The 12490-nt window shown below is 38.0% G+C and overlaps 1 protein-coding gene and 1 non-coding gene across 2 annotated transcripts; one reads left to right on the plus strand and one right to left on the minus strand.

Moving 5' to 3' along the window:
- Positions 1–313: 313 nt before the first annotated feature.
- On the minus strand, positions 314–9973 carry RAD52-2 (cobalt ion-binding protein). Its single transcript, XM_088869967.1, has 4 exons — positions 9409–9973; positions 4405–4438; positions 2093–2187; positions 314–715 (listed from the first exon to the last, which is right to left on the minus strand). The coding sequence occupies exons 1-4, from the start codon at positions 9814–9816 to the stop codon at positions 575–577; spliced, it is 678 nt and encodes a 225-aa protein (XP_088726093.1). The 5' UTR covers positions 9817–9973; the 3' UTR covers positions 314–574.
- Positions 1689–1794, plus strand: LOC148781472 (U6 spliceosomal RNA). The gene has a single exon (XR_016058716.1). It is a non-coding gene; the product is annotated as a U6 spliceosomal RNA (small nuclear RNA).
- Positions 9974–12490: the final 2517 nt, after the last annotated feature.

Consider the following 12490-nt stretch of genomic DNA (forward strand, 5'->3'; position numbering starts at 1 on the left):
TACCCAAACTCATGTAATCATCCCATGTTACAAATTCTGAACTTACCCAAACTCATGAACCTACACACAGACGCAGAATGAGGTTGCGATTGCTTCCCCAACATGAAACTCAATTGCATGGAGCAATGAGGGAATTTCTTGTGCCATGCAATAAATTTTATATGTATAATATCGACACTTACGTTAACAATGCCATGACATCTATGGAAAATCCTTCAAGTTATTTATTTATTGAAAAAAAGAAAAACCCTTGTGAATACCACATCGATAAATCAGTGCTGTACATGGTTTCTACAAAATGGAAGTTCACACATCCAGAAAACATCACAAATATATAAGCAAACAGCGACTGTGCATGCATTGCTTCTCACAATGCATGGGCATGGGAGCCAAAACAGGAAAGCCTGATAAACCAGTTTGACTTGTGATTTCTTAATATACACATCAGAAAAACAACGCATCTATCCCGAACTGGTTGTCTAGTATGCTAGTTGTACTTTGAAGAAGCACGACTGTTTTATTAAGTGATACACGCCATCATGTCGATCGCAACAACTCAGTTACATTCTACTTTTCACTCATCTTCATGATATAGATACAAACCAAGACCAAACCGAGCACATGCCCGGCAAAAGGCTATTCGCTCTGCCTCAGCAACAGGATCTTCAACCTGGTTATTCTTTATGAGTACTGTACCAGAGGATTCACGGTGTGCCTGTCAAGAGAGAATTACTTCAGCAGAAAAATCAAAATGAAAAAAGAAAAATCTACAACTTGCCAGTATGAAAAATGTGATTATATCCCTCCTGAGACTTTATTTTATCAATATATCTATACAGCTACAAATAGATGGTAACTGTTTGAAATACACAGTAAGTGCAAATTCACACGTTCTAATAACTCAACAATGGCTGCAGCCAATTGCCAATCATGGACAAAAGGAGAGTAACTCCGGTGTGTGCACATGTGTATGTGCGTGTGCATGTGTGTGTGTGTAAACACAAGTGAGTTAGCTAGATAGAGAAAGAGAGGGCTGCATGCGTGTCTTAGAGAGAGAGAGAGTGTGTGTGTATCTTCAGGCAAAACCAGCAGCTTATTCGCTGCCAGCAGCTCAACCTGAGATCAAAACATGTTCCACATGGAAGGATGCCCAACAATCATTTGCAGGCAAATGTACACAATAATCAGGAAGTAATCTACTGGTCCTAGCAGTATGAGGCAGTGTCGCCATAAAGAAAGCCAAAACGAGGTCCACAGACTCGTAGCCCCAAGCCCACCAAGCAAACACAAGAAACAGAATAAGCCAACAGTTTGTAGTTGCAAAAAGGTTCAAAGATAAGGAAAAAATCAATTGTCTACGGTAGGATTTGAACCTTATCTCTCACCAGCCAAGATCCTCTTCTAATCAATTCGCTAACTACCATTCATGTGATTAAAAACAAGGCATAAAAAATACATATAAATGAAACACTTGGCTCCATCCAAGTTTTTCATTTATATGCCAAGGTTTGGTGAGTGAGTCAAGTCAACTCGGGGAGTGTTTCAGAGTTGCAATCTAGTTTTTAATCATTGTTAAAAAATGTGTAAGCCCATCCCTTAGGGAAGTAGAGAGAGAATATTCTCTGCGGATATCTAAAAGTAATTAACTCAACAAAAAGAATTTCAGGCGAGATCAACAAATATGAATAGCCATCTCTTCCGTGACTTCCAATAAAATTAGAATGATACAGAGAAGATTAGCATGGCCCCTGCACAAGGATGACAAACACAAATCGAGAAATGGTCCAAATTTTTCATTCTCAAAAAAACAAATGATGAGCCAATTCCTCTCTCCTCATAATGATGCAGAACAGGCCGATTCATATTTAAATCAACTCATTAGACCTTTGATCTCTTTATCCCTGCGATACTCCTCCATCAAATAACCATAAATTTTCCCCTTCACTGACAAAGTATGCCATGAGATTTGAAAAAGACTGGTTTTATTAGGAAAAATTGGGTTTCAAACTCCAAAGATGCCATTCATCATGGTAGAAGCTGACAATGGAATATTCACATAAAATAAGTAGAGTTTGAGCCATTGAGAGATTACCTCTCCATCAGATCCACGGACGGTAACACGATAGACAACAGTCACGCTCTTTCCATCATCTGTAAATACAACGTTGCATATCTCACCACACCATCCTGCAGCAGAAGACCATGATTACTTGCTGTGGATGAGCCAAGATTTTGTGTTCCCAAAACAAACTTTTCTTAGCAACACTATAATGAGGCAAAGAAATCATGATTTTCTCAACTGAACACCGCTATATGGCTAGAATGGCCCCACTGTAAGAAAAAAACCACAACATAGATACAGAATTCCTACACACTTTTCTAAGTATAATGTGATTCTAAATTTTTGTTTTAAGAATAGGTAGAGTGTAAAAAAAGTAAAACATATAAGAATATTTATGAAGTGTGTGATTCAAACTCAATTCAACCTGCCTGCAATACCTTAATTTGGGCATGTCATGATCCGAAATCCAAGCAAGTATTTGCAGGGGTAAAAAAGAAGTTTGAGAAAAAAATAATCATTGGTGCTCCAGGGGAACATTTGATCAGTACAAAAATGGGATGAAAGGGGAGCATAAGAAAATCCCATTTCACATCACTAAGCAATATATTGAATGAATTTTCATAACAAGATATTTTATACCTTCTAGCTAAAAGGCCAAGGGAGTTTCACAAGGATATAATAAAGAACAAAGGTAATAACAGTGTTTTAAAAATCGCCGATCCAATATGGAATCGGACGATCCGGATTGGGTATAAATTAGACCGTTCCGGATCCAGCCATAAACAAGATCCAACTGTCACACTTTTTTTTTTCAAAGTTGGGAGGGCATTTTTATAATTTTTTAAGTCGAGAGGGCAATTTTGTAATTTCTTTAAAATTGGGGCAACTGTGATGTGAAGTACAAGTGCTTCTTGTCCTATATGCCCTGCTTTGGCCACGTGCGCCTATCCCACAAGGGCTTCTTTGTCCTACATGGCACAACATGCTTTGCTTGGGCCACCTGCCCCTATCTTGTCTTTCACAAGCCCCCAAGAACACAAGCCCCTTTCGCGTGCACATGAGAGTGTTAATGAAGAGGGTTTTATACATGTCAAAGGTATTCTACATGTTCGATGTGGGACATTTCGTCCCATTCACCTTGTCAAGCATTAGCTCTTTTCTCTCTCTCATATATCAATACCTATTTGCTATATGTTAGATTTTTTTTTACCAAGAAATAGATGGCATAATTATATTAATTTCTTTTATAACATGGTGACCTTTAATAGAAATTTAGGAATATTAATTTAAAGAGATGGAAAATTATTAAAAATAATAATTGGTAGATAGGGCCCACCACCCCTATCCTTCACCAAAAAAAATTAAATTTACTTATCCAAAAAAAAAGAAGACTAGTAGTATTAGGCTATTAGCTAATTGAGATTAAAAAAATTAGTACTAGCTCATAGGATATTAAAAAAAGCAAAAAATAATACTAATACTGGTTTATTGAACATTAAAAACAAAATACTAGTTTATGGGATATTTTAAGAGAGAAAAATAACATTAGCTCATACCACTTTGGAATTTATTGCAAGTTGCTTTATCAATTATCCCACATTGCAAAGATGAATTTCTTTATTTATTTTTTTATTTTTATTGAAATATGATTGCAAATTTATGTTACTAAATTCTATATTTCTATCAACACTAATTATTATACATTAGATTTATTTATTTGTGAGGGTCATACCCTTGTTTTTTGAATCACGTTTATTATAATATTATAATTAATAATTATACTAATTACAATGATAATCAAATTTTATATTTTAATTATTAATTTATTTACATTATAAATTATGCAATATATTATTTTTTGTTATAGTTGTAAATTAGATTTTTTAAATTAGATGATATTATAAGATAAATTTCAAATTTATTCGTATTTGTATAGTAAAATGATGATAAAATAATAGAATACAAACCAATAATTCTAATTTCAATGTACAATATTGTATTTAGTTAGGTTTTAATAATTGTTTGATGAGAATCTTCATACAGGGAAAGAACATCTCAATATTCGCATATTGATGCAAAAAAAAAAAGTTATTAATGTAGTACCCTCATTTCTTATTGGATTCCTAAAAAAAACATTTATAATGATTTTTTTTTAATTTCTTTTAAGGCCAATTCGACCGATTCCTGAACCGAAACGCCAATTCACCGATCAGGATGGGTTTTTGGGGTGCCCGATCCGGGGCACTGATTCGTTTTTTAAACCACTAGGTAATAATAAAGGCCAAATAAGAGAAGAAATAATGAGAACCAGCTGAAAGATTGCAACTGCAAGGGAATCTTACCTGGGGCATAGAAGCTAAGCATTCGGTTGGCATGGTACCTGCAAAAGGGCCAGACCACAATCAATGGACAACAACATTTGCCTCAAAACATATTAGAAAACAAAGCAACAGAAGTAAAATATTGATTAAAAATCAACAGAGAAGGAAAGCAAAAAAAAAAAAGGATAGGAGCTACCCCATTCTTTCGCAGCATTAAGACACTGCTCTCATGTCTTAAGTATTGGCTTAATGAATCATTCATTATCAAAAGCAAAATTGACAGGTTCTTCCCATGCTCAAACTGTAGAGGTTTAAAAGCAAGTCTATAAGTATGTGATGCATCAACAAGCTCAATAGTCCATACAAAAAGATTGTCCCTCATTAGATGAGATTTCTGTTCTCAGATGGCACTCATCTGTTCTCAAATGACATGGATATCCTAGATGCTACGAGGTTCACCAAGATTCATCATGCCTGGAAGGACGGCATAACATGAGTGATTCTTTTGTTGATCCAAGGGCTTCTTACTTGCCAATAAAAGTCAGTATAAACATATATGAATCACCTCACCTTCATTTATTTTATATAGGTTTTGGCAGGTCTAATCATCTAGTTAAAGCCCAGAAAAGAGAGAGCTTTTTTTTTTGTTGAAACTGTTAACGTTGTATTAAGAAGAGAAAACAGAGTACATAAGGTAAAGGCATCCCACAGACTGGGTGTTCTATACAAAAACCCACATGGACTAGAAAGATGGGTAGCTCAAAAACTGTTATACAGCAAGGTTGTAACAAAACTGAGAACAGTAAAATAGAGGCAAAGGGAAACCATAGGATAAAAAAGATGCCACCAAAAACCCCTGCAGACCGTCATGTAATGCTCCTTCCTTAGTGAGATTGCCGACTGCTGCATTGGCTTCATACCACGTATGCCTCCATAAGTTGTGCCAATCACCAAGGACAAGGGAAAATCCTGAGGCCCAGGCTATAACGTTCTTGGGGTGCCCCCTCAACTACCAAAAGGGCTCCAAGATCCATGGGTCAAGAGCTTCTACCGAAACTGAATCAGCAAGCCCAATGGATATAGAAAAGGAAAAAAGGGTGTGGCCTGCTGAGTCTCTAAAAATGCCCCACATTCTTGCTGGGCCACAGTTGCCTAGGGAGTAGCCATCAAAGTTGAGCTTGGATTGGATGGGTTCCGGTGGTCTCCAAAGGGAAGGAGGGGGGATCTTGGTGGGCCTCAATCGCGGCATGGCCTGCCAACCTTGGTGAAAATCTGCATAGGAGAAGTGCTTGGAGGAGTTGTGGTTGCAGGCCCAAAAGATAACTGACGCTCTTACCCCATCTTTCAAGGCCTCGGTGGTAGCCCTCATGCCGTGGAAAATCCTGTTGTTTCTCTCAGTCCAGATAACCCACAAGATTGCTGCCATGGATGCTTTCCAAGAAGGATACCTGACTTCGACCATTGCAGAGGGTAGAGAGAGCTGAAGAGGTATGGAACCGATTGCGAGGTAACCCAAACCCAGTTGAAAAGTTGGAGAAAATCGCTCCACAAAGTCAATGCAAGGTTGCAGTGGATGAAAAAGTGGCCCATTTGTTTCTTCCTCTGCTATGCAGAGGGCACACCTATTAGGGATCAGTTGTCCGCTTTTTGGGAGCTGGCCCACGGTCGATACTTTCTCAGACAAGGCTATCTAGGAAAGGACTTGGACTTTGGCGGAACAAAGGAGATCCAGGCCTTAGAGGCAATAGAAGGGGGTGGCGCTGGAAGATTAGGTGGCAGTTGGAGTATGTGGTAAAAGGAGGACATCGAAAAGAGACTAGAAGGATCAGGGTACCAAATAATCTTGTCCGCAACTTAGGGAGGAAGAAAAACCGAATGGATAAGGGAGGACAGGGCCAAAAAGCCATCCAGTTTGTGGTCCTCCACCCGTCTTCTAAAATTTGGGTTTCGAATCCTAGAGGTACCCAGTGACTCAAAGTGATCGGCCACTGTAGCTTGGGCATGCCGTGCCAGGAGAAACAAGGTAAGGGAACGCTCCTTCAAGGGGGTAGTACCAATCCAGAGATCCTCCCAGAATTCAATTATGTTGCCCACATTGGAGCAAAAATGGATAATTTCTTCTAAAGAGCTCATAACACCGGAGGAGAGACTGCCAAATGCCTGAGGGACTACTTGTAGCTGTGTTCCTCGGGAGCCAAGAAGAGGAATCCAAATGGTACTTATGGTGGAGGGACTTCAAGCCACATATGATTGCCTTGGGTGCCTAAGAGCCACACCACCACTTTCCAAGGAGGTTAGATTGTTGATTTTGACGTTGTGGGTTCCTAAGCCCCCCCTGGTGTTTAGGCAAGCAGACTCTAGCCCAAGAGACAAGGTGGAGCTTTTTGTTTTCCCCCTCCAGACCAAAGGAAGTTTCTCACGAGTTGCTCAAGGCGGGCCAAGACCGAGGAGGCATAAGGAATAAAGGCATCTGAAAGATGCCTTAATTAAAGTAATTCTTCCAACAGATGAAAGGAATATACCCTTCCAACCAGCTAGCTTGCGGTCGAATTTGTCAATGATATGACTCCAGAGGCGCTACTTAGGTTTACCTATGCATAGGGGTGAGGGTAGGTCGTCAACTTTACAGCCCCACCGGGCAGCAAGGTTGTGGATTGTTTGGTGTATGGAAAGACACCCCCATCATCTTTGACTTGCCCATATTTACCTTGAAACCAGTGGCCATCTCAGAGCATTTGAGGAAGAGGAGTAGGGCATCGATCTGCTGAGTAGAAGCATCACAAAAGAGGAGGGTGTCATCAGTGTACTGAAGGTGGGAGATTTCAAGGCCTTGGTTCCCTATCTAGAAGCCTTTGAGAAGGCCCTCTTCGTATATACTGGCAATGGAACTGCTAAAAACCTAAGTTACTACTGCAAACAAGAAGGGGGAGAGTGGATCTCCCTGTCTAAGTCCTCTGGTGGAAAGGAAGAAGCCTTTGAGGGAACCATGTATGAGGACGGAGAACACGGGATTTGAGATGCAACCCCGGATCCAAGCCCTCACCGGTTCCCAAAACCCATCCTATAGAGGGTTTCGTCGAGGATGGCCCAATCAACATGGTCGTAGGCCCTCTCCCAATCCAGTTATAACCACTCCAGCAACTTTGTACAGGTGTCTAGAATGGATAGACTCGTGTGCCACTAGGGCTCCATCCAGGATTTGGTGGTCCTTAACGAAGGTCCCTAGGTTGGGAGAGATAACCCAGCTGAGGACCTCTCTAAGCCCAGAGGCGAGGACCTTGGAGATGATTTTGTAGGTGCTATTGATTAAGCTAATGGGCCTGAAATCTTTCAGCTCTTCAGCTCCTTCTACTTTAGGAACCAGCACAATGAAAATAGTGTTTGTAGCCTGTGAATTACACTCTCTCATGGAATTCCTCAAAAAAGGAGAGAAGGTCAACACTAAAGGTATCCCAAAAGGTGTTGAAAAGTGCCACAAGGTAGCCATCGGGTCCCAAGGCCCAGAACCGAGATTTCTTACAAGAGTGATAAAAATTTAAGGATAGTCTGCATTTATCTCTAGAAATAAGTGAACGGATAGTTAAGTTAACCTTTTCTCAAAAAAAAAAAGTGAACAGATAGTTGTTATTATTATTTCCCACAAAATTATTTGCTTTTCTTTTATAAGTAACAAAATTGCCCTGATATGCTTACACACAAGCATAATTTATTTCTCCACAAACAATTGTCCAGAAGATGACAAGATGACATCCAAATATTAACCTTATCCACGTTAAATATGTCCAGGATATCTCCATCCTTATTTTAAGAAGCAAATCCATTTCCAATAAACATGTTCTCAAAACCAATAAGATCCAATTTTCCAAATTAGTGGGGAAATGTTCTCCTCACGCATCACCCATGTTACCAAGCGTTCCTCCCATATAACTTGTAGTTCTTCCACACACCTCCATGGCTGCAACAATAATTTCTTTCAAGTTTTTAATATGTCGTCTTTGTGCTTTAGTTATTTCTAGAAAAAAATTGGAATAACATGCTTCTCTTTGTTATCTTATGGTTTTCCTAAAACGTTTCCCTGTGTATGCTTCAAGCTTCTTACTTTGTTAGTGGCATTTTATCCCACCTTGTTCCTAGTAAATATTTGCAATTTTCTTTTAGAAGTATTTTTGTCTACAACAAAGTAAATTATTTATAACTAGTACCATGAAACACGTGAAGCCCATAAGCTTCACTATGGATTGAGAGGGATGCCTTTAATATTCTTTGCTGTGAGTGATGAGAATAGGGAACATGGAAGCAACATGCTTAATGAGAATTTTACAAACTAAAATAATAGTTTCCAATTGATAGCCATCAGAGGAAAACGCGCACAAACAGTGAGTTACTTCTAGTTCAATAAATTTAGGTCAACGAACATGGCGGAATACACTCTCAACCATCAAATAGCTGACTCTTAAAATGAAATAAATGATTTGTGATTGTATAGCATATCAGGTTCTTTGTCACAGACAATCAAACTAAAAAGTGATACCGATTACTAGTGAGAAAGTCTTTACTGGCCAAAGGGAGATGAAATTGACTTTAAAAAGGAAAAGTGCCTAACTCTAAAGGGTGGCAACAGGACATGGAATTGGCAGAGGGGGTTTTGGAGGCGTGCTCACAGTGTAATCTGATGAAAGAGGAATTGATCCCCTTATCTTTACAATACATACATAATTAGGATTTGAGGCCTTTTTCTATCAAATAACTCCACAAACAAAATCCATTTAAAACAAAAAAATGAAACCCAAATTTTCATATTTCTGGATGAGCATCTAAATTTTTCTCCAAGGAGGACCCTCGTTCATGGACAATAGTTCAATCAATGAAATTGTTAAGAATTATGATGAGCAAGATTAATATTAATAAAGAAAGAAACGAGGAGAAGCCAGATAATCTTACCTAGATAATCTTACCTAGACAGGCATGCATGCAGGCGATCATCTCATGGCATGGTGAGTAATAAGTGGAGAGAGAGAGAGAGAGGTACCAGGGGATATAGTTGCGGCCATGATCGGGCTTGATGATGTTGTGAGGGACCCTCTTGTTGAGATCCCTCAAAATCTCGGCGAGGGGGCGAGTGATGCAGGAGGAGATGGGAGGGTTGTCAAGCGGCACCACATAATTCGAATTCGGCACACTCTTCTTTGCATTACCACTACTGCTACTACCATTGCTGCTGCTATTACCATTGCTACTGCTGTTCAAAGCATTAAACCACATAATACCACCCACTTCTCTCTTGCTACTGTGGCGACCATTACCATTATGGATCATCATCGGAAAACTAAGGTTATGAGATGATGATAGAGTAGCACTGGCTCCTCTCAGTTTGTGCTTTGCGCCTGCAAATGGCGTCTGAACATTGACCAAGCCAACTGCTCCTACCTCCATTGATATTGGTGGTGGTGGTGGTGGTGGTGGTGGTGGGTGAGATGAAGTATGGTGAAGGGGGGGTATTTGAAGACTGGAGGAGAAGGAAGATATATGAAATCCTTTCTGATCCACTCCGATTTGTACTCTCACCTACCCCAATTCTCCCCTTCCCTGCCTCTCGCACCCTCTTTGACCCAGTAAACAAACCAAAATTAAAAAAAAAAAATGACTTGATGGCGCTGCGGCCCTATCAAAGCAAGTAAACCTCAGCTCTTAACTCATTGAAAATTGCTACTCAAGTATTGAAAAACCTTTACATTGACCATCTCAGCTTGAACATTATCCTCGTAAAAAAAAATTAAGATTTCAAGTTCTAAATATAATGCAAAAATTAAGATTTCAAGTTCTAAATATAGTGCATATTGTAACAAATTTTTTCGACTGTCCATTTCGCCACAAAAATAAGCATTTATAGATCCCCAAAATCTGTACATTTTTTTACTTTCAAATTTTATTGTCGGTATTGAAAATTACTTTTAGAGCCATCATGGAGATTTTTGTTGCGGAATGTGCCTTCTCGATGAGGATCGGAAGTGAGGACTTATTTTGTTTTCATAAAGCCTACGGTTTATAGATATCCAATAAACAAAGGTCTCTTTGCTTTTTCTCACGTACACCTTGTTTTACAATTTTTTTTATTTTCCACTGGTCATGGTCTAATCTAAATGTCTAATTTCTATGAAGTTAATAACGCCTATTCAATTCTTAATTTGAAGTCTAAACAAAACCTTGATAAATTATTTTTTTTGTTTGAAAACCTAAAAACAAAAAAAAAATTAAAAAAAAAAACTAAAAATTTGGGAGACGAGAACATCACGAACGTCTCAACGAATTTCTTAAACTTTGCTCAAATGAAAAGCGATTTCTGGCGAATAAGCCCCAGTACATATTTCAAGATAAGCTTGTTTTATTTTTTTTAAAAAAAAAATCTAGGATTATTAGTGGGTTCAGAGACGGCCGTTCACAGCCAAGTCAATCTGCTTTTCTGGGTCCAAATTGGGGGCGGGATCCCAAATATTGTATTGCATCTTTCTTTCTCATTCTAATTATATTCTGTACAAGGATACTGATGCAGTAATAAGATAATGGACATTCCAAGCAGTCACATGTGAATCGGTCTACTAAGGGTGCAAGCGGTGGCAATGAACCAGTATCCGACTTGGGACCCAAAGGTACGAGTCCAAGAATTGGATTCAACGGGTTGGGTCTAGGTTCAAATATTGGATGTAACAATCCTAAAATTTCAAAAAAATAAATAAATAAATAAATAATAAATAATAAAAAAAATAAAAAGAGAAAAGATGCTTTTAAATAGATGATGGTCTGTTTGAGTATGATAGTCTTTAGGGACCATCACTATTTTCAAAAGTTTTTACTTGGTTTAAACTTTTGCTTGCTGCTTTTGCGTGCTTTTGCTTGATGCTGCTTTTTCATGCTGCTACCTGCTGCTTGCCACGTCTTTTAGTGGACGTTGCTTGATGCTGCTTTTTCATGCTGCTACCTGCTGCTTGCCACGTCTTTTAGTGGACGTGGTTTTCAAATGTTAAAAGCAGACTCTTAACGCGACACCTTAGGTATGAGGTAGAGCAAAATAAAATAATATAATAATACGTTATAAGAATTTAAATAGGGGAGGTGAGCACTCCCACCCTAGAAAATTTTGAGATCTCTCTCTCTCTGGTCGAAACACAGTGAACTCCTCTCTCGAACCGAATTTTTATTGGAAGCTCCCTCTCAAATATTTGTGAGTAAGTGACATCGTCTTTTTGAAAAATAGTCTGTCTTTAATAAATAGTGGTATTTCCGTCCAGGATCTTTATTTTATCAGTTTTATGTGTAAGTGACCTCATTGTCTCGAAAAATAATCCGTTCTTTTTAAAAATAAAATGAAATAATTATTTCTGCTTATTATCATGAATTTTAGGTGCGATAAATTTTATGCGCACACGACCTCATTATCTTGAAAAATAATCTTTTTAATAAAAATTGTGATATTTTATCTATGTTAGAAATTTTAAATGCTGTAAATTCTTAGAAAAATAAATTTATTTATTTTTCTTGGCTATTGTTAGAAAATTTTAGATACTATCAAATTATTAGAAATAAATGTGATATTTCTGCTTTTAGTAAAATTGTGATATTTCTTTCTACTGTTTGGAATATTTAGACATTGTAAAATTCATGTGCAAATGACTGCCTTATTATTTAAAAATTGACATTCTTGCAATTGATTATAGTATTGTTGTGAAATGTTTAATTGTGGATTGATATCCCATAAATTGCGATAATTCCGTATTTTTGAATTTTTATAAGAGTTTTTCTATACATATTAAATTGGCAATTATGCTAGAATGCCTTTACAAACTTCTACCTTTCTAAATTTGAGCCCAAAATATTTGATTGGTTATTTTTGAAATGTTATAGAGAGTGACTGTTATTAATGGTTTAAGTGAAATTCATATTAATGATTTCAGTGATATGTTGAGTACATGATATTGCTGCTTTCGAATGTTTAAAGAGATTTAGAAATAATTTAAGTATGCAAGTGGACTCATCCGGTTCGTCGGTGAGGTATAAGTGGACCTATCTGGGACGTCGGTAGGAATTAAGTGGACTCATCCGGTACGCCGGT

This window comes from Amborella trichopoda, chromosome 6, assembly GCF_054954075.1.
Source record: "Amborella trichopoda isolate Santa Cruz 75 chromosome 6, AtrichopodaSantaCruz75HAP2 v2.0, whole genome shotgun sequence".
NCBI classification, from domain to species: Eukaryota; Viridiplantae; Streptophyta; class Magnoliopsida; order Amborellales; family Amborellaceae; genus Amborella; species Amborella trichopoda.

Excerpts from the sequence above, each read along its gene's own strand:
- RAD52-2 (XM_088869967.1), bottom strand. The coding sequence starts at position 9,816 with ATGGAGGTAGGAGCAGTTGGCTTGGTCAATGTTCAGACGCCATTTGCA. Across the intron at positions 4,439-9,408 it reads GCAACTATATCCCCTGGTAC|CATGCCAACCGAATGCTTAG; the intron begins CTCTCTCTCTCT and ends TTTTGCAGGTAC. Across the intron at positions 2,188-4,404 it reads GCTTAGCTTCTATGCCCCAG|GATGGTGTGGTGAGATATGC; the intron begins GTAAGATTCCCT and ends CTTCTGCTGCAG.